This window comes from Lemur catta, chromosome 6, assembly GCF_020740605.2.
Source record: "Lemur catta isolate mLemCat1 chromosome 6, mLemCat1.pri, whole genome shotgun sequence".
NCBI classification, from domain to species: domain Eukaryota; kingdom Metazoa; phylum Chordata; class Mammalia; order Primates; family Lemuridae; genus Lemur; species Lemur catta.
This window is the reverse complement of record NC_059133.1, coordinates 424601-445823: the sequence shown is the minus strand read 5'-3', so window position 1 is coordinate 445823 and position 21223 is coordinate 424601. Positions and strand designations below refer to the sequence as shown.

The window sequence follows — 21223 nt, the reverse complement described above, 5'->3', positions numbered from 1 at the left end:
CAGCCTCAGCCCCAGGCCCAACCCCAGGCCCAGTCCCAGCCCCAGGCTCAGCCTCAGCCCCAGGCCCAACCCCAGGCCCAGTCCCAGCCCCAGCCTCAGCCTCAGCCCCAGGCCCAACCCCAGGCCCAGTCCCAGCCCCAGGCTCAGCCCCAGCCCCAGGCCCAACCCCAGTCCCAGTCCCAGCCCCAGCCTCAGCCTCAGCCCCAGCCCCAAACCCAATCCCAGGACCAGCCCCAACCCCAAACCCAGTCCCAGCCCCAGGCTCAGCCCCAGCCCCAGGCCCAACCCCAGGCCCAGTCCCAGCCCCAGCCTCAGCCTCAGCCCCAGCCCCAGGCCCAGGTCCAGCCCCAGCCCCAACCCCAGCCCCAACCCCAACCCCAAACCCAATCCCAGCCCCAGGCTCAGCCCCAGCCCCAGGCCCAACCCCAGGCCCAGTCCCAGCCCCAGGCCCAGCCCCAGCCCCAGGCCCAGGTCCAGCCCCAACCCCAGGCTCAGCCCCAACCCCAGGACCAGGCTCAGCCTCAACCCCAGGCCCAGGTCCAGGTCCAGCCCCAGCCCCTGCCCCAGGCTCAATGCCCGTGTCTCAGGAGCTCGGTGTGGCTCTCTCCAAGGGCTACCAGGAGGGACAGATCTCAACTAGCTGGGGAAACCTTATTGCAATGGTTCTTAGAAGCCATCCCTTCCCCAGGCAAGAGAGGCCACAAGGGAGTTCCCCAAAGGCAGTGCCTGGGAGACCTACAGATCCTGGCACTTTCGCACACTCTGGGGACAGACAGTCCAGTTCTCCCTCTGAAGGGGCCATCCCTGGCCTTGAGGACAGGCACAGCTCTTCAGTGGGGACGGTCACAGGGGCAGGTGCAGGGGGCCTCGTTAAGGCTGGATGTCAGCCACAACCAAGAAGCTCCGAGACCAATAGGGCTCCCACGCCAGGCCCTTCCCCAGACCCAAGAGGAGAGGGAACCCAGGAGAAAAGTCTAGACTCACTGCCCCCAGCTGCAATGCCCAGGTCCCCTTCGCAGCCCCCTGTGCAAATGCAGTCTGGCTGCCCACCATCCCCCGCTGAGAGGGGGCGGTCACAGCCTGTTCCCCGGCCACGGAAACGCAGCCTGTGTGAAATAATAGCCCAGGGCTCTGAGCAGGTCAGCTGGGCAGTCCCGGGCCACTACCAGGGAGAGGCGCCTGGGGAGGAGGCCAGTGCTGCACGCAGCTCCAGGATGCTCACAGAGAAGCAGAAAGAGGCCCGAAAACTCATGGTTTTTCTGCAGAGGCCTGGGAGTTGGGGGGTGGTGGAGAGGCCCCGGCAGCCCAGCTCTGGTGGGGCCCTGGACCCCACCACGGCAGCGACTCTGCGGCGGCGGCTGGACCTGGGGAGCTGCCTGGATGTGCTGGCGTTCGCCCAGCAGCACGGGCAGCCTGGCCTGGCCCAGGAGACCTATGCCTTGATGAGCAACAACCTGCTGCGGGTGCTGGCAGACCCGCACCTCTACCGGCAGCTGAGTGGGGCTGACCGGGAGCGAATCCTGAGCCTGCGGACCGGCCGGGGCCAGGCGGTGCTGGGGGTCCTCGTGCTGCCCAGCCTCTACCAGGTGAGCCGCTCAGGCCTCACGAGGGGCTCTCATGGCGAGGAGGCCCCCGCGGCAGGGCCCGCACCCCTGCCTCCTCCCATGCACCTGCATGTGTTTAACCCCCGAGAGAACACATGGCGGCCCCTGACCCAGGTGCCCGAGGAGGCCCCGCTGCGGGGGTGTGGCCTCTGCACCATGCACAACTACCTGTTCCTGGCGGGGGGCATCCGTGGCTCTGGCGCCAAGGCCGTCTGCTCCAACGAGGTCTTCTGCTACAACCCTCTGACCAACATCTGGAGCCAGGTTCGGCCCATGCAGCAGGCCCGAGCCCAGCTCAAGCTGGTGGCCCTGGACGGGCTGCTGTACGCCATTGGGGGCGAGTGCCTGTACAGCATGGAGCGCTACGACCCTCGCACGGACTCCTGGACCTTGCGTGCGCCCCTCCCTGCAGGCACCTTCCCTGTGGCCCACGAAGCTGTGGCCTGTCGTGGGGACATCTATGTCACAGGGGGTCACCTCTTCTACCGCCTGCTCAGGTACAGCCCCGTGAAGGACGCTTGGGACGAGTGCCCCTACAGTGCCAGCCACCGGCGCTCCAGCGACATCGTGGCGCTGGGAGGCTTCCTGTACCGCTTTGACCTGCTGCGCGGCGTGGGTGCGGCGGTGATGCGCTACAACACGGTGACCGGCTCCTGGAGCCGGGCCGCCTCCCTGCCCCTGCCCGCCCCCACCCCGCTCCGCTGCACGGTGCTGGGCAACACCATTTACTGCCTCAACCCCCAGGTCACCGCCACCTTTACAGTCTCTGAGGGGACTGCTCAGTTCCAGGCCAAGGAGCTGCAGCCCTTCCCTCTGGGAAGCAGGGGTGTCCTCTGTCCGTTCATCCTGACTCTGCCCTGCGAGGGCCGGCTGCAGACCTCGCTGTGAGGGCCGGCAGAGAACCAGGCCTGTTCCTCAGGGAGGTCTGAGGGGATGTGGGGCATGGCAGGGGGCTCAGGCCAGAACTTCCTGCTGTTGTTTCTGGGACAACTTTCCCTTTCTGTTATAATACAGCCCCTGCTTTAAAGGGGGTCAATTACTTCTGGAGTGCGGCCCCTCTGCCCCCAGCCCGGGCTCCTTTCTGGCCCTCCCCGCCACACTCAGGCTGTTTCCTGCCCCAGTCACTTCCCTGCTGTCTTGGCTGGCTCACCCACACCCGTCTGTGCGACCCCCCAGGGCCAGGGCCCCAAGAGCTGGGACCTGGCTTGCCAAGGATCTCGGCTGAGCCAAGAGAGGAGATGGCTGGAAACCACTCGCGCTTCCGTGTTCTGTCAAGCGGGGAGGGGGAGCAAAAAGGTCCCCAGCTAACACCCTCCCCTCTGGGAACTTCTGCCTGCCCTGAGGCCTTTTGGGGGCTGGCTTGGCCCTGCCCAGGTACCAACCCCATTGTCCTCCTGGGTCTGATTGGTGCTGAAGATCCTCCATGGCCTGGGACCCTTTCCTGTGAACTTGGCCCGGGGGCGGGGGGTGGGGGGCTGCTCTGCTGTCCGTAGCCCCTGCCCACAGCCCCAGCCCAGAGCAGGCTGGGACCACGTGGGCTCACGACCCTCTGCAGCCTCATGGGGCCTCTCCCAGCCCCTCCAGGATCCCACCCCGGTTCTCACCCACCACCCTGTAACTGAGACCTGAGTTTTACCCTGGTTCGGTTCCTTTTTAGCTGTGTGGACTTGGATAAGACTTTAACTTCCCTTTTTCCGTGTCTGTAAAATTACTGTAATGGACGTCTGTCACTCAGGAGCGTTGTGGGAGATACGGTGACAGATGTGAGCACCTTGCCTGGTGCCTGGGACACGGCACAGTGAATGGTGCGTCTCCTCCCTTGACCCATGTTGAAACCCACTTCAGGGGGGTGAATAAATGTGACTGGACGCTGCTGCCCAACCTCTGGCCTGGCTGTCCCTGTGTGGGCCTGTTTTTGCCTTTTACTTTATGCTCAGCAAAATACACTTTATGCTGGCGCCAAATACACGTTTAATTCACTGAAAGCATCGCGTCTTGCACTTGTCGTGTTTTGTTCATGGCACAGGACAGGAAGGGTCCTCAGGTCGTGCTTGAAAATAAGTTTATTGAGAAACAAGTACAGGGCATACAGCTGTGTATCTGGGTGCCAGCTCCACCCCCAGGGGCTTCTCCGCACAGGCAGGTGGTGGCACGGCGGCTGGGGGGGGTGGCCCGGGGCGGGCGCAGGGCCTACTCCTTGCGCTTGGTCTCGTTGAGCAGCTCCTGCCAGTTCTTCTCCATCTCCTCCTTGCAGTTGAGGAAGGCGTCCTCCAGCCGGCGCATGGACTCGGCCAGCGTGGGGTTGGTGCGGATCACCACCATGTCGTAGGCCATCCAGGTGGCCTGCACTGCAACCGGACAGGCCCCGTCAGGCCACAGGGCGGGGCTGCCGCTCAGGGCACCTGCGGAGGGCCGCATGCCTCTGCTGTCATCGGCCTCCGGGGGCTGGGCCCCCGACACCAGTCCCTCTAAGGAGAGAAAGCTGGTGGGCTGCTCGTCATGGGGGCCCTAAAACTCCTCCCTACAAACACTAATAACGGCATTTCTTTCTTTCTTTTTTTTTTTTTTTTTTTGAGACAGAGTCTTGCTTTGTTGCCCGGGTTAGAGTGCCGTGGCGTCAGCCTAGCTCACAGCAACCTCAAACTCCTGGGCTTAAGCAATCCTACTGAACAGCATTTCTTAATCTCATGCAAGTCTGAACTTCTGCCTACACCAGCCCAATGCATTAAAAGGCTGGAGGCCAGTCTGACATGAAATGTGAGGAAAATCAAGGGAACCACAGGTCCTTGTCTACGTGCAGTTCACAGTTAGCGGCTGCAGGTGACCCCTAAGGAGTCACACTCACTCATGCTCACACACTCGGGTAGGGTTGACCACTCCGAGTCCTGCAAGGCCCTGAGCCTCAGGTGACCTCATGCTGATGGCCTGGGACGCCTGCCCACCTCCCCCTGGGGCACCTCTGTGCTTTTGTTAAAGCCCAGACCAGGGGCTCCTCCTTCGGAAAGGTGTCCCTGAGCTTTCACCGCTATACTGATGGGCTTTTCCTTGCTCTTTCCCTGTGACAACAACCCAAGGGCAGCATTCCCTGGTCTGTAGGTGGGCACATGCTTCCTGTATGAACCCAGTGGAAGGGTCCAGAAATCCCACCTCCACTCTTCTGTCTGCAGCACCCACACACTGGTGTGGTTCTACCCTCCACAACCACACACAGCAGAGGTCATGTCCCCTCTGCATGACAGCTGGCCACAGTAAACACACCCGCTTAAAACTACTCTTTGTTGGGCTAAAAAATACTGGATACTTTGGGAAACTGCATCCTCAAGGAAATTAACCAAAGAGGATATAGGCAGAATGATGAATAACAAATGCACAGGTCAGTCCAGGTGCGATGGTTCACGCCTGTAATCCCAGCACTTCGAAAGGCCTGGGAGGAGGATCGCTTGAGGCCAGGTGTTTGAGACCAGCCCTGGCAACATAGTGAGACCCTGTCTTCACAAAAAATTTTTAAAAATTGCCGGGCATGGTGGTGCATGCCTGAAGTCCCAGCAACTTGGGAGGCTGAGGCAGGAGGATCACCTGAGCCCAGAAGTTCGAGGTTACACTGAGCAATGATCCCACCACTGCACTCCAGCCTGGGTGACAGAGTGAGACCCTGTCTCTAAAATAATAATAATAAACAAATAAATGCAGACCATGTATCTATACACAACTAAGGTCACCAGTGTGGCAGACCTGAGGTTTTACACAGAGCAACATCTGTTGGATTAGGAAAAAATTGTTAGAAAAGGTACGTGCAGTATCTCAACACATAGAGTTCATACAACTATATAGCTAGTACAGGGATTCCTGAACTTTGGAAGCATGAGTGTCACTTAGGATACTTCTGAAAATGGGGCCCCTCCCACAACTCATAGAGGTTCTTGTCTAGTGGGTTGGGGTTAGTGCCTGGAAACCTGCTGTTTTTTTGGAGACAGGAGTTAGCTCTGTTGCCTGGCTAGAGTACAGTGGCGTCATCACAGCTCACTGCAACTTCAAACTCCTGGGCTCAAGTGATCCTCCTGCCTCAGTGTCCCGAGTAGGTGGGACTATAGGTGTGCACCACGGTGCCCAGGTAATTTTCTTATTTTTTGTAGAGATGGGGTCTTCCTCTTGCTCAGGCTGGTGTTGAACTCCTAACCTCAAGCAACTCTCCTGCCTCAGCCTCCCAATTTTTTTATTTTGAGAGAGGGTTTTGCTCTGTTGCCCAGGCTAGAGTGCAATGGTGTGATCATAGCTTGCAGCAGTCTCAAACTTCTGGGCTTAATCAATCCTCTGCCTCAGCCATATCCCACGATGCCCCATACATTTTTATTTTTTGTAGAGACAGGGTCTCACTAAGTTGTCCAGGCTGGTCTTGATCTCCTATCCTTAAGCGCTCCTCCTGTCTTGGCCTCCCAAAGTACTGGGATTACAAGTGTGAGCCACTGTGCCTGGTCCAGAATCCACATCTTCACAAGCATCCTGGAACATTCTGGTGCAGGGAGTCTGCAGACTACCCTCTTAGACCACCTGGACAGCAGGCGAAGCAGGGACCTTGAAGCCAGAGCAGAGTTTTCTTCCCAGCTGTCCAACTGCTGTTAATAGCTCTGCGACCTGGAACCGGTGGCTCACACTTGCTACCCTAAGTCTCCTTGTCTGTAGAGTAGAGACTATATACCAATCCCATGGCTTGCTGTGAGGACTAGACGGCGAATACATGTAACCTGCCTAGCATGCACATTATAGACTGAGTATTTGTGTCTCCCCTGCTCCCTGCCAAATCCATATGTTGAAATCCTAACCCGCAGTGTATTGGGAGGTGGGGTATGGGAGATGATTAGGTCCTGAGGGCACAGACCTCATGAGTGGGATCAGTACCTTATAAGAAGAGACACAAGAGCTTACTCTCGCTCTCTGTGAGGATACATGAGGCCCTATGCGAGGATACAAGAGGGTGGCCACCTACAAACCAGGAAGAGACACCCGATCTGCTAGCACCTTGATCTTGGACTTCCCAGCCTCCAGAACTGTGAGAAACAATCGTTTGTTTTTCAAGTCCCTCCATCTTGTGGCAATTTGTTGTAGCATCCCAAGACGTGGGGTGTTGCTGCAACAAACACTAAAAGTGTGGAAGTGGCTTTGGTACTGGGTACTGCGTGGGGGGAGGAGTTTTGAAGTGCACGCTGGAAGAAGCTGATACTGCCAGGGAGGGAGTTTTGAAGGTGATTCAGCCGAGGCCTAAGAAAGACAAGAGGAGACTTGGAGAGAAGCCTCCATGTCCTTAGAGAACATGTAAGGAATCACGAACAGAATATTGGTAAAAATCTAGACAGTAAAGGCCATTCTGATATGCCCCCAGGCAGAAATGAGGAATGTGTTATTGGAAACTGCAGAAAAATTGATCCTTGTTATAAAGTAGGGAAGAACTTGGGTGAATTGTGTTCATGTTCTAGTGCTTTATAGAAGGTAGACCTTGTGAGTGATTAAGTTGAATATTTAACTGAGGAGATTTGTGCAGAAAAAGGAGAAAATCTTCTTATAAAATAAATACTTGAGGTGCTCAGGGCAAAGAGTTAGGGTGGATAAGGAATTAAAATTCAGGGGAAAAAACAGTTCACAGAAATGAATCTCATGTAGTCCTACATAGCAGCTGGAATTCTGAGTTTCCTAGGCCAAAGAGGGAAAAGAAATATGCTCAGTTTTAAAATTCAGTGATGATAAAATAAAAACAAATCCATTATTAAAAACACGTTTACCCTAAGAGAAAAATTTCCTATGGGTCTTCTTTATGGGAGGTGTGTGATACAGTGGAAAACAGAAGGTGGTTCTTCTATGTCTGTAGTTGTGATCATTGGTAAAGGAAAGTCGGTAACATAGCACCAAAGCACAGTTCAGAAAGGCAATTCAGACACCAAAACACTGTATCAAGTGCATGGCCCTCTTGTCATTTGATCCAAGGAAAAATAATTAGAATATGTAGAATAGGAAGGACTCACAACTATCAGAAAATACTCCATATATATATTTCTCTTGACTTTCTCTTTCATTCGTTTAATATTTATTGAACGCCACTTTGTGCTGGCACTTCTAAGATTTGCTCTGAGGGAAATTATGTCATGACCAGCCCTATGGGGAGGCCACATAGAAAGCTACCTGCCAACTACTACTTGAGCTTGGAAGCAGATCCTTTAGGCCCCAGACAAGCATTTGGAGACTGAAGCCATGGCTGATAGTTTGACTACAGCCTCATGAGAACCACATCCAGAACCACTCCCAGATTCCTGACCCTCAGAAACTGTGTGAAAATAAATGTTTCCAAGTTCTGGTTAATTTGTTATACGGTGATAGTTTTGGTACTGGGAGTGTGATGCTGCCAGAACAAAAACCTAAAATGTGGGAGTGGCTTTGGAATGGGACAGTGAGTGAAAGTTGGAAAAGCTGTAAGGACTTTGAGGAAAGCGTTAGTGAGAGTTTAAAGTTCCTTGAACACATTGTTCATAAAATTTTGAACTTTAAGGAAGCTGCCAATAAGAACTTAAAGAGGGCCAGGCTTGGTGGCTCACGCCGGTAATCCTAGCACTCTGGGAGGCTGAGACGGGCAGATCGTTTGAGCTCAGGAGTTTGAGACCAGCCAGAGCAAGAGCGAGATCCCCGTCTCTACTAAAAATAGAAGGAAATTAGCTGGACAACTAAAAATATATAGAAAAAATTAGCCGGGCATGGTGGCACATGCCTGTAATCCCAGCTACGCGGGAGGCTGAGGCAGGAGGATTGCTTGAGCCCAAGAATTTGAGGTTGCTGTGACCTAGGTTGACACCATGGCACTCTATCCTGGGCAACAGAGCGAGACTCTGTCTCAAAAAAAAAAAAAAAAACTTAAAAAGAAGTGAGGAAAATCTTATTGGGAGCTGGAGGAGAGGGGATCTTTGTTATATAGAGGCAGAAAGTTTAGCAACACTGTCATAAGAAGTAGTTTGAAAGGCAGAAAGTGCACCTAATGAACTGTTTATTAGGATTTACCTACATGTTTAACATTTTATTTGTTCTCCATTGCCTTGTGATTTTAAATCTTCTTTTTGGGATCACATTCCTTTTACTTGGTGCAACTCTTAGAATTCCTTTAAAGCAGGTCTTTTTGTGATAAATGTATCAGTTTTGTTCATCTGCAAATGTCTTTATTTTGCCCTCATTATTGAAAGATGCATAATTCTGGTGTGGAGGCTAAAGCAACTCCATCTTTGAAGCTAACCCTCCATGTTGACTTCTGGTTAAACCCTGTTCTGAGAATGCCTCTAAGATTTCTACTTTATCTACTGTTACTGTAAATCCTGCCTTTAGATCAGAACAACCCTGACCATAAATCCTGCCCTAAGGCAGATTCATACAACATTCTTGCCTTTCCCTGAGGGGTCAACTTCAATTGTCCTACACATTCCTTCCCAGTGGTATATAAACCCTAGGTTTGGCAGGTAATTGTTTAGGGATCCACCATCTTGTCTCATCTCATTGCCACCTAAGACATGGATTCTGCTTGTAACTCTCTATTAAATGTTTCTTTCTTTCTTTCTTTTTTTTTGGAGACAGAGTCTTGTTCTGTTACCCAGGCTAGAGTGCAGTGGCATCACCATAGCTCACTGCAACCTCGAACTCCCGGGCTCAAGCAATCCTCCTGCCTCAGCCTCTCTAATACCTGGAACTATAGGCAGATGCCACTGAGCTCAGCCAGAGCTAATATATATTTTATGGTGAAGAAATTCTTCACTTAAATATTTATTTTAACTGAAGAATTCTTTAGTTCCGCTTCAGCTTAAATTCTTAAGTAAAATTAAATGCAATACTCTTTATTTTAAAAATATCTTATATGGTATGAATTCATTTTAATGAAAGCTTATCTTTCAAAAAAATCCTTCCATGTATCCCTCCATTGGTCCAACACTCTATTTTTGCACATAGAGAGACTTGAAATAATGTCCATCAATGTTAACAATAGTTAATTCTGGGAGGCTGGATTTTGATGATTTTCAAATTTCTTCATATTTTCCTGTTTTGATTACATTTTACTTTGATTGAATTTTAAAAGTAAACATGCAACATTTATTTTTATTTTATTTAAAATTTTTTTTTAGAGACAGGGTCTCACTGTGTTGTCCAGGCTGAAATGCAGTGGTGCAATCAAAACTCACTGTAACCTCCTACTCCTGGACTTAAGCGGTCCTCCTGCCTCAGCCTCCAGAGTATCTAGGACTACAGGTGTGCGCCGCCGTGCCCAGCTGATATTTTTTAACTTCTTGTAGAGACAGGGTTTCAACTATGTTGCCTAGGCTGGTCTCAAAAACCAATCCTCCCACCTTGGCCTCCCAGAGCAAAATTTCTTTTAAAAATCATTATTATTTATTTAATAATTATAAACTTAATTATTACATTTACAATTATTAAAATGCTAATGCTCACACCTGAAAAATTCTCCTAGATATAGTAGCGTACTAATAAATGAGAAAATATTGATACAATGGATGATTTGGGAAGAAGTATGAAATACCCAAATTGGCATAATCTTAACAAAGCAATAAACAAAGAAAAAATTGAAAAAGTTATTAAAAATTATTTCCAATGGCTTAGCCATTGAGGTATTCAAAATATTCAAGAAACGGTTGTTTCCAAATACTACACTTATAATTTTAGAATATAGAAAAACATAGAACACTCTGGAGGTCGAATAGACCTGGACATTGCTATAGTTTCACCAATTACCTTTGGACAAGTTATTTAAACTCTCTAAGCTCTAGTTTCCTCATCCGTAACTGGAAGTAATAATATCCTTCCTAAGTCTGTCATGAGGAACAAACGGGATAGTGTATATAGAGCAGACGGTAAAAAGATCAACACATGGAAACATGAGCTATTATTACTATCATTAATAACAGCATAAGGGTAGTACTAAATACCCAAGAATCTACAGCCTTCCTGTACATTAGTATTAATTATTTAGCAAATAAAATAGAAAAACATCCATCCCATGTAAAATAAGAACAAAAGCCACAGAAGCAAATGTATTTAGAAATCTATAGAAAAATATTGTAAAATCCTTTTGAGACATCTTAATGAACATCTGAATAAGTGGAGAGACATACCATATTCCTGAATGAGGACATTTAATGTTAGATATTCTTCCCATATTAATGTAAAGATTTAACACAATTCTAAATAAAGTATTAAATAAATGAATTTATTGTTCTTCTGAGAGAACAGGCATGTGAGAAAAGCTAAAAAACATAAGAAAGAAGAATGATGAGAGGGAACTTACATTAATAATAATGAAAATAGTGTGATACTCCTTAAAACCTGACACATTATGAAAGAGAATAGCTATCTCTGCTCTACTATTCATAAGAACTTCACAAGTAATAATTAGTTTGCCAATAGGATGGGATGGAGTTTTGGGGATAAAACACAAGGTAGAACCTTTCCTTGCACCTGAGGAATTCTGCATTCTCCAGGCTCCTTCCCATGAGGCGTATAGCAACTAAACTTGGGCGAGGAAATTGCCTTAGGCCATGCCTTGACTTAAGTTTGGGAGAACAGAAAGAGAACTTTAAGCCTGGGAGTCAAGAGGATTTTGCCTTTTAATAATGCTTGAAATGTGTGTGTGTGTTTATTTATTTATTGTTACATTAGTTAGTGATTTGCTTCCTTGCTGTGGTCACTGAAAGAACTAGACAAAGGCCTTTCTGAGAGCAACAGAGGCCAAGGATCACATGGGGGCCTCACTTTAAATTAAACCTAACAGGTCAGTATGAGAGATCATATCAACCTAGTCCAAAATTATCCTTCTGTTGACAATAATTGTCCTAACTTGTCCTAGGGACACTATGAGGAAATAATTCTGCTGCTTATACTTCAGGTACAAAAATATTTTAATGTTCCAGAACATTAGATTTGAGTCCTTGGGCCCAAGAACATATATTGCTTAACAAATTACAAAAGATAAATTGTACAAAGTATTTTAATATTATTTAATCTGTGGTTGGTTATATGTTGATAAAAACATACTTTTAGCAGCCAATAAATTGCTAAAATTTTTTTAAAAGACAATATTACCACCCAAATTAGATAACTGTTTAGAACATTTATATAAAAATAGAATTATAAAAAGAGGAAAATGTGTGAAAGTAAAACTAAGGGGAGAAACTGCTAAAAGAGAAATAATGGACCTTATATCAATTCAAGGAATGTGATGTGAAAAAGGAGAGAGGGAGTGTGGAATTGTGCACAAAAGCCTCAGACAAGAGCCTTACCTGGGCCACGTAGATGTGGACTAAATGTTTTATTCCTGTAAGAAAGGAAGTTCAGAGGCCATTCGAGAAGTGTAGCTGCTTAAATACAATACTTACATGTATCACATAATTTTAAGCTTACTTAGAAAACTTAAAAAACAAATCTCAAAAATTGTCAAAACTGTCTTTTATGTGACTTGTTTCATTACAAACACTTGTCAACTTTGTCTCTGAGGTAAGAGAATATTTTTTAACACAATTAACTTAGTAATATTAACTTCTTAACTGTTATTACTTAATAACTTCACTATTGCCTTAATTATTGTTGGAACATTTGCCAAAAAGAGTCTCTAGTGGATTTATATAAAAATGCAGTATGTGACCTAGGTCCTTTGGCACACCAGATAGATTAGAATTAAATGTGAAAAAGGAACAGAGAGACCAGGCGCGGTGGCTTACGCCTGTAATCCTAGCACTCTGGGAGGCCGAGGTGGGAGGATGGCTCGAGGTCAGGAGTTTGAGACCAGCCTGAGCAAGAGCAAGACCCCCGTCTCTACTAAAAAATAGAAAGAAATGATTTGGACAGCTAAAAATATATATAGAAAAAATTAGCCAGGCATGGTGGCGCATGCCTGTAGTCCCAGCTACTTGGGAGGCTGAGGCAGGAGGATTGCTTGAGCCCAGGAGTTTGAGGTTGCTGTGAGCTGGGCTGATGCCACAGCAATCTAGCCTGGGCAAAAGAGTGAGACTCTGTCTCAAAAAAAAAAAAAAAAAAGGGAACAGAGAAAAGTAGGAGAAAATACAAGTAAATATTTCACTGATCTTGGACTAGGTACTTTCTAGGTGTCAAAATAATAGGAATAAATCAGAAAGGAAAATATTGATACATTTTTATTACATAAGACTTCTGTTCAATCATATACAAAATTAAAAGGAAAAGAACTGGTAAAAATATTTACTACAAATTTGAATAAAGACTTTATGGTCTTACTACATAGAGGTCATACAAATCAATAAGAAATTATATCACAGAAATCTGCTATCCTTTCTTGTTTTCAGTGCCAAATCTGAGTTAAGGCCAGCTCCTGTTTAGCCTTTAGATCTGCAAAAGCTTCCTAATTTGTCTTCCTGCCTCTGGTCTTCCCTCTTCAAACCCTCCCTCACCCGGCCATCAGAGGTATTCTGCTAAAACACAAGTGTCTTCTTTGAAACCGTGGACGGCTCTCTGTCACCTCAGTACGGGTAACATTTCTTTGCTTGGCATTGAAGACCCTTCTTTCCACCTTTCCAGCCTCTTCTGTTTTGGGCCTGCCACCTTGTGAGCCCCATGTGCTAATCTGGCTCCTTGCCTCCTCCGGACTTCGCTCAGCTGTCTCTGCCCAACCCCTACCCTGCCCCAGTGCTCTGCTCTGAGCCTCGAAGGTCTCTCCAGACAGACAGCCACTCCTCCTTCTCCCCACCCCTCCCAGTGCTAGTTGTACACCACTATTAGCCTTTGCCAGATTATAATTTTAATATAAAATTAAGATGTGTTTAAATGTTAATGTATATATTGCAATTATAATTAGTCGTCTTGATGTCTGTTTCTGGCCCTCACCCACTTCTAATGAAGGTGCATCGCTATTCAACTCTGTATTCCTAGAATGTCACACAGAAGAAACTCAGTAAATGCTGTTAAACAAGTGAATGTATAATTAGATTGAAAGAATTATATAGCTTATAGTGGAAAATTATACATACGAGGTCTGTCTGGAAAGTATCCAGCCATTGTTAATATAACGAGAACGGTTTGCGCGACATCGATGTAACTTGGCAGCCAAGGCGAGTGGGCTGGAATGTGCATGCGTGAACAATGACACCCTCACTATCCTAGTCAGGGGGACACTAGACGCTGTGCAGTGAGCGTGTGCACTGTGTGGCCGTGGCATTCAAAATGACTGAGCGAGTAGAGCAACGAATCTGCATCAAATTTTGCGTTAAGCTTGAGCACTCCTCCACGGAAACTATTCAGGTGATTCAGGAGGCTTTCGGGATGATGCAACGAGGGCAGTGCAAATAAAAGTGTGGCACAAATTCTTCAAAAGTGGTCAAGAATCTGTTGAAAGTGATCCACATTCTGGAAGGCCTGCAACAGGCAGAACACCTGAGAATGTTGAGCGTGTACAGGCTGCAATCAACAAGGACCAGCAACCGACAGTGCCAGAACTAGAAGCTGATCTGGGGATTCCAAAAACTGTGTCCGAGATTTTCACGCAGGATCTCGGCATGAAACGTGTCCTGGCAAAATGCATCCCGTGGCTTCTGGTACCAGAGCAGAAGGAACATCATGCTGCATTTGCTAATGACTTGCTTCAAACCGCTACAAATGAACCAGATTTCCTCAAGAAGGGCATAACTGGAGATGAATTGTGGGTCAGCTAGGATCCGGAAACCCAGGCCCAGTGTCCCAGTGGAAGTTGCCTGGTTCTCCATATCTGAAGAGGGCGTGGCAAAGTCACAGCAAGATCAAGACCATGCTAACTGTGTTTTCTAATTGGGAAGGTGTTGTCCCTCACAAGTACGCTCCTCCAGGCCAAACAGTTAATAAGGAGGACTGCCTCAGTGTTTTCCTCGGTTGAGAGATCCAATGTCATGAAAAGGGCCGCAGCTGCGGACAACTGGTGATTGGCAGCTTCCTCACCACAACTCGCCGCCCACGCCTCACATCTCATGCAGAGTTTTTTGGTGAAACATCAAATCACCCAGGAGACTCAGGCCCCCTACAGCCCAGATCTGGGACTTCTGGCTTTTCCCAAAACAAAAATCACCTTTGAAAGGGAAGAGATTTCAGACCATCAGTGAGATTCAGGAAAATATGATGAGGCAGTTGATGGTGACTCCAACAAACGATTTTGTAGAGTGTTTTGAACAGTGGAAGAGATGCTGAGAAAGCTGTGTTGAGGTCCCAAAGTGCCTACTTTGAAGGGGACTGAGGCATCATTGTCCTATGTACAGTGTTTCTTGTATCTTCTTCAGTAAATATCTCTATTTTTCACATTACATGGCTGGATGCTTTCTGGGCAGACCTCGTATATTTTTTTATATATATTAATATAAAATGGCCAGGCGAGGTGGCTCACGCCTGTAATCCTAGCACTCTGGGAGGCCGAGGTGGGTGGATCGCTCGAGCTCAGGAGTTCGAGACCAGCCTGAGCAAGAGCGAGACCCTGTCTCTACTAAAAATAGAAAGAAATTATCTGGCCAACTAAAATATATATAGAAAAAATTAGCCAGGCATGGTGGTGCATGCCTGTAGTCCCAGCTACTCGGGAGGCTGAGGCAGGAGGATCGCTTAAGCCCAGGAGTTTGAGGTTGCTGTGAGCTAGGCTGACGCCACGGCACTCACTCTAGCCAGGGCAACAAAGCGACACTGTCTCAAAAAAAAAAAAAAAAAATATATATATATATAAATACATAAAGATTAAGCACAGTGCCTCACACCTGTAATCCTAGCACTTTGGGAGGCGAAGGTGGGAGGATCACTTGAGGCCAAGGGTTCGAGACCAGCCTGAGCAACACAGTGAGACCCTGTCTCTACAAAAAATAGAAAAATTAGCCGGGTGTGGTAGGATGTGCCTGTAGTCCCCGATGCTTGGGAGGCTGAGGCAGGAGGATTGCTTGAGCCCAGGAGTTGGAGGTTGCGATGAACTATGATGACACCACTACACACTAGCCCAGCACAGAGCGAGACCTTGTCTCAAAAAATAAAAATAAAAATAAATAAATATAAAAACTTTCAAATATATAGGCAAAAAATTGCAAATATTTCTAAGTAGAAATTTTCTAAATTCTGTAATAAATGTAATAAATGAAAATTATTTGCAAACAAATAGTGTCCTTAAAAATAGTTTGTTTCGTTCAAGTAGCATATGCATTTTTCCTAAAATTTGTTTTATGTTATTATTTTCACTAGCAAAACTTAGGCTCACAAATTATAAGAATTACACATATTCTGAATTAGTAGATAACATAAAAGTAATTATTATGGTGTTGCTACCACTCCTGAATGGAAATATGTTGAATAAAACAACAAACTAACATTCCTTTCCAAAAATGAAGAAACTTGCTCAACCCCATTGTTGCTTTATTTCACTGAGCTGTACCTCCTATTTCAGTACCTCACCAGTTTTAGCACTATTACTCTGAATACTTTTTATTTAAACAATTCACAGAAAGCATGTTCCAACTCTGTTCACAGGTGTCATATTCACCTGGGTTTGCCATTTGCTGAGCAAGTGAGCTTGCATCTGGTACTGTGCCAGTTACAAAATAGGTCACTAGTCACTATTTCTGCCCTCAAGAAGATAACAGTCCAGTTGCAGAAATAAGATGCAAACAGACATCAAATAATCAGAAAACAATTCAAGGCAACATTCAGTGTTTAAGTGTCCAATTTTGTGATACAGCAGTTATATGCTGTAAAAGTTGAGAAGTAGTCAGGGAAGTCCTCATTAAAAGAAGGCACTTGGGCTGGGCACGGTGGCTCACACCTGTAATCCTAGCACTCTAGGGGGCCAAGGCAGAAGGATTGTTTGAGGCCAGAAGTTTGAGACCAGCCTGAGCAAGAGTGAGACCCCATCTCTACAAAAAATAGAAAAAAATTAGCCTGGCGTAGTGGTGGACACCTGTAATCCCAGCTACTGGAGAGGTTGAGACAGAAGAATTGCTTGAGCCTAGGAGTTTGAGGTTGCAGTGAGCCCTGATGATGCCCTTGCACTGTAGCCGGGGCGACAGAATGACATTCTGTCTCAAAACAAAACAAAACAAACAAAAAAGAAGGCACTTGATGTGAGCTCAGAAGTTTAGGAAAGATTTGAGCTATTGGAAAGAAGGGGAAGGCACTCTGCTTGGGAAGACATCCTACCTGAGATTTTCTCCATCTCTTCCAATAGCTTTTCCAAGTCCTTATTCAGGTCTGACAGCATTTTCAGCATGTTGTCGTAGTTTCTTTCCCCAGGGTCAGAATCAGCCATCTAGGTAGCGCACAGAAAGAAGCTGCCGTGAGACAGACCCACGTTTTAATTCCAGCTCCACCGCTCACAACTGGGTGATTCATCCAAAGAATTCTTTCCCCATCACTTAGATTCTCACCCCACTCACCCCACAGGGCTGTTGTAAAGGTTAAATGAGAATGTGTATGAAGGGCCCAACATAACACTTGGCACGTATCAGTCATCCTTCCCCTTTCTTTGTTTCTTGTTATACAAAACTTTTACAAATTACAAAAAAATTATTGTCCAGCTGAGGGCTGGAATGGGTACAGCGGAAGACACTGTCATTGTCATAAGGGAAAAAGGTCTTTGCCATAATGGTGACACAATAGTGGAATTTCTTTTGGCAAAACTGTATTGAGTACCCACTAAAATGCAAACTATTGTACTGATATGGTAAGAAGCTACAATCCCTACCCCTAAGGAATTTCTAGTGTAATACCGGGAGTAAGTCATACACATACCATATGACAAATCAGACTACAAAGGATGCCAAAGTAGATACCTAAACAGCAGTTAACATGCTAAATATAGATATGAAATTATGGCAGCCTGGAAGAGGGTAAGTTTAATTTTAAAATATAAAATGATTCATAAATTTGCAGATTAAAAAAAATTATAATCAATTTAATTTTCCAGAAGGACTCTCTCGGGCATTAGAGGCAGTATCCCATTATAGACAGTACTGGCTATAGAGTAGAACTGCCTGGGTTCAAATCTTGGCTCCACTCCATATTCGCTGTTCTACCTTTGGCAACTCACTTATCTTCTTGACAATAATTTTTCTGTAATTTGTAAAAGTTTTGTAATTTTTAAAAGGGAATTATTAATAGTACCTATATCTTATCGGCTTTTGCAAAGACTAAATCATGTAAATTATATACTGTTAGTACAATACCTACCATAATAAGCACTTAGTAAATCATACCTATTGTTATTTAAAATATTGAACTCTAAATCACTCCAGATCCTTCCCTGACCCTTGTTAATATACATTAATTCATTCCATTAATATCTGATGCTCACGGACTTACCTACGGGCTCTGGGCTAGGGAGGATGGGAGAGGACTAGATTGATACGGCCGTACGAGCAGTCAGGGAGCTTATGGCCTCATGAGGGGAGGGAACGAGCGGGGGCCCCTAACACGGGGGACGGCCGGAGTGAGCCGGCGCTCTCACTGCACGTGCGCGTGTGGATGCCTCCCCGCCCCGCGCTGCGCAGTCAGGGCGCCACTCGGTCCGGTGGCTCCCGGCCTCGCTCGCGCGGTGCCTCTCGGCTGGCGTCGCGACTGTGGCCCCCTCCCCCCCCGCAAGTGGGCCGTGAAGTCCTGGGGGGCAGGGGCTGTCTTTTCAAGGCATCGTTCCTAGTGCTCAGCTCCGGGCTAGGAGAATCGCAAGTGCCCGGTAAACGCTGGCCGAAGGAAGGAAAGAAGGAACGACTGCCGTGAAGCTCTGATTCTGAAAGGAGCTCTGCCCGCGCCGGCCCACGAGGGCGGGAGTTCCGACGGGGGAGCAGGGCGCGGGGTCTTGGGCGAGTTCCGTGGGCACGGAGCCGTCCACATCTCGGACCCCACCCGTTCCGCCGGCCCGACCTTTCGGTACGCGGGGGTAGTTTGCTAAGAGCAAGCGGGAGGCGCAGCCGGGGCAGGGCGGTACAGAGAGCACCCGGCGCCCAGGGTTGGAGTCTGCGATCCCTCTCGGGGTGAGAACCGGGAGGGGTACGAGGGCGCCGGCGCGGCAAGTTGCTCCTTTGTGCAGGGCGAGGTCTGGAGGGGCGCGCGGCGCAGTGACGGAGCGGGAGAGGCCCGGGGTCAGTCAGAGTGCCGGGGTCTGGGCCGGTCCTGGCGCACGGATGGCAGGGAGCTGAGGTGCTCGGCAGGGTCCGGGTGCCCAGGTGTGGGGGTGAAGGGTAAGAGGTGCGAGGTGTGTGGAGTTCAGGATTCGCATGTACGGTACGAGACGACTGAGGTGAGGGATGTGGGGAGAGGAGACTGAGGTGAGGGGTGAGGGGTGAAGGATGAGGAGACTGAGGTGAGGGATGTGGGGTGAGAAGACTGAGGTGAGGGGTGAGGGGTGAGGAGACTGAGGTAAGGGGTGAGGGGTGAGGAGACTGAGGTGAGGGGTGAGGGGTGAGGAGACTGAGGTGAGGGGTGAGGGGTGAGGAGACTGAGGTGAGGGGTGAGGGGTGAGGAGACTGAGGTGAGGGGTGAGGGATGAGGAGACTGAGGTGAGGGGTGAGGGGTGAGGAGACTGAGGTGAGGGATGTGGGGTGAGAAGACTGAGGTGAGGGGTGAAGGATGAGGAGACTGAGGTGAGGGGTGAGGGATGAGGAGACTGAGGTGAGGGATGTGGGGTGAGGAGACTGAGGTGAAGGGTGAGGGGTGAGGGATGTGGGGTGAGAAGACTGAGGTGAGGGGTGAGGGGTGAGGGGTCGGGCTGTAGTGCCTGCTGCGAGGTGTTGGGTGCTGCGGGGACACTGTGACAGGGTCCAGGCGGAATCTGGGGGTCACGGTTCGCTGGAGTCTCGGGCACCCCGGCGGGCCGGACCGGCTCACCTCCCGCTCGGCCTTCGCTCCAGTCCCGCTCTGCTGCCCCCAGCGGCCGGCAGGAACATGAGGCCGGGGCTCCGGAACGACGCCCCGCCCCTTTCCGTTACCAGACCCGCCCCCGGAGATGGCCTCTCGCCCTCATTGGATGGTCTGTGGAGCGGAAGGGGCGGAGCCTCCACGGCCGGTCCCGCAGGTGGGCTTCCGGGTCCCTGGCGGGCCTAAGGTCCCGCTTGACTAGGCCCGGAGTCTGAGGCGGAGTGGTGCGGAGATCAGAGGGGACCGGGCTGCCCCTGACCTGGCCACAGACATCTGGGGCCTAACAGGTATGTTCCCCCTGGGCTTCTGCCTGAGCTTAAGGACCGCACGCAGGGCCCTGTGTGTCTGACTGCTGTGTCCTCAGCGTGCAGGACAGCACTTGTCACGCAAGGTGCTATTAATAGCAGACGTTTGTTGAGTGAGTCGCTGAACGCCGAGGTATTTCCACTTTCACAACTGCCAGGCCATGACGGCACAGGCTCCCAGGAAGCCCACAGATACCAGGCTGGTCTGTGCACGCCCGTGTACGGGCACCAGCTGATCGTCCCCGCGTGTCCCTCTGCAGCCTGGACACACGGCCGGACTACACTTCCCAGGCTTCCTCGCCACTTGAGAGGCGCTCGGAGGCCGGGCCCATCCAAGCCTCCCACAAGAGGCCCTTTCTCTCTCTCTCTCTCTCTCCTCCCCAAGGCAGCTGCTGAAGGCAGGGCTCCTGCCAGCCTCGGCCCCTGAATAGCGGTGTAGAGCCCCCATCTCAGCCAACTGGATTCGACGTCAGCAACGATTAAACTTCTGTTGGGTTAAGGGTTAAAGCCATTGAGATTTCAGGATTTATCTGTTATGGCTGCTGGCCTTAGTTAGTGCAGATCTGCGGACACAGGGAAGCTTATTGGGGTCTGGTGGGTTGGTTGCCACCTGAGGTTTATACCCTGGTTTAGCGTTATCGTTCCTCATTTCACTTATTTTAACCAAGAACAAATCAGATTAAAAAAACTTTAATGAGGCCGGGCGCAGCGGTTCACGCCCGTAATCCCAGCATTCTGGGAGGCCGAGGCGGGTGGATCGCTGGAGGTCAGGAGTTCGAGACCAGCCTGAGCAAGAGCGAGACCCCCGTCTCTACTAAAAATAGAAAGAAATTATATGGACAGCTAAAAATATATATAGAAAAATTAGCCGTGCACAGTGGCGCATGCCTGTAGTCCCAGCTACTTGGGAGGCTGAGGCAGGAGGATCGCTTGAGCCCAGGAGTTTGAAGTTGCTGTGAGCTAGGCTGACGCCATGACACTCTAGCCCAGGCAACAGAGCGAGACTCTGTCTCCAAAAAAAAAAAAAAAAAACTTTAAAGACTGAATTTCAACATTAATTACAAGCCAGCTTGTTGGAAACTATTTACTGCTCTCCCAGGACTGACTGAGCTGATGTCGCCAGAAGGTTACCAAAACCCAGACACTTTCCCAGGGGAGGTTACACAGGCACTCTCAGAGGCAGAGAACTGTGGGGATACTTTTGGAAGCCCAAGAAAGCTCTGATATGGAATGTAACATTTTGTGGGCATAGGTGTACTTTTATAAGCTCAAGAAGACTCAAAAGAGGTTAGGAGCCTCTGCCCTAGGGATCCTCAAGTTTGCTTTCAAGGTTTTAACTACCTTCAAAACTGTTATAAGGAGCCTAAATCTCTCCTTAGCCTTTAATTTATATTTTCAAGAGTCTAG

The 21223-nt window shown here is 48.7% G+C and overlaps 2 protein-coding genes across 6 annotated transcripts; one reads left to right on the top strand and one right to left on the bottom strand.

The window, feature by feature from the left end:
• Positions 1-516: 516 nt before the first annotated feature.
• On the top strand, positions 517-3536 carry KLHDC7B (kelch domain containing 7B). The gene has a single exon (XM_045555315.1). It carries the CDS (start codon positions 573-575, stop codon positions 2490-2492), a length of 1920 nt encoding a protein of 639 aa, XP_045411271.1. The 5' UTR covers positions 517-572; the 3' UTR covers positions 2493-3536.
• Positions 3537-3649: 113 nt separating this feature from the next.
• SYCE3 (synaptonemal complex central element protein 3) lies at positions 3650-19539 on the bottom strand. 5 transcript variants are annotated; one of them, XM_045555314.1, is made up of 3 exons: positions 19482-19539; positions 16800-16908; positions 3650-3952 (listed from the first exon to the last, which is right to left on the bottom strand). In XM_045555314.1, the coding sequence occupies exons 2-3, from the start codon at positions 16906-16908 to the stop codon at positions 3795-3797; spliced, it is 267 nt and encodes an 88-aa protein (XP_045411270.1). In that variant the 5' UTR covers positions 19482-19539; the 3' UTR covers positions 3650-3794. The 5 variants fall into 5 exon arrangements, with proteins under 5 accessions (XP_045411270.1, XP_045411267.1, XP_045411268.1 ...); XM_045555311.1 differs by having other exon boundaries at positions 3650-4006; positions 19482-19528; XM_045555312.1 differs by lacking the exon at positions 19482-19539 and adding an exon at positions 17961-18113 and having other exon boundaries at positions 3650-4006.
• Between the last annotated feature and the right edge of the window lie 1684 nt (positions 19540-21223).

Coding starts and splice junctions, on each gene's coding strand:
- KLHDC7B (XM_045555315.1), top strand. CDS start 573: ATGCCCGTGTCTCAGGAGCTCGGTGTGGCTCTCTCCAAGGGCTACCAG.
- SYCE3 (XM_045555311.1), bottom strand. CDS start 16,908: ATGGCTGATTCTGACCCTGGGGAAAGAAACTACGACAACATGCTGAAA. Junction 4,007..16,799: donor AGAGATGGAGAAAATCTCAG/GTAGGATGTCTT, acceptor GGCCCTCCGCAG/GTGCCCTGAGCGGCAGCCCC.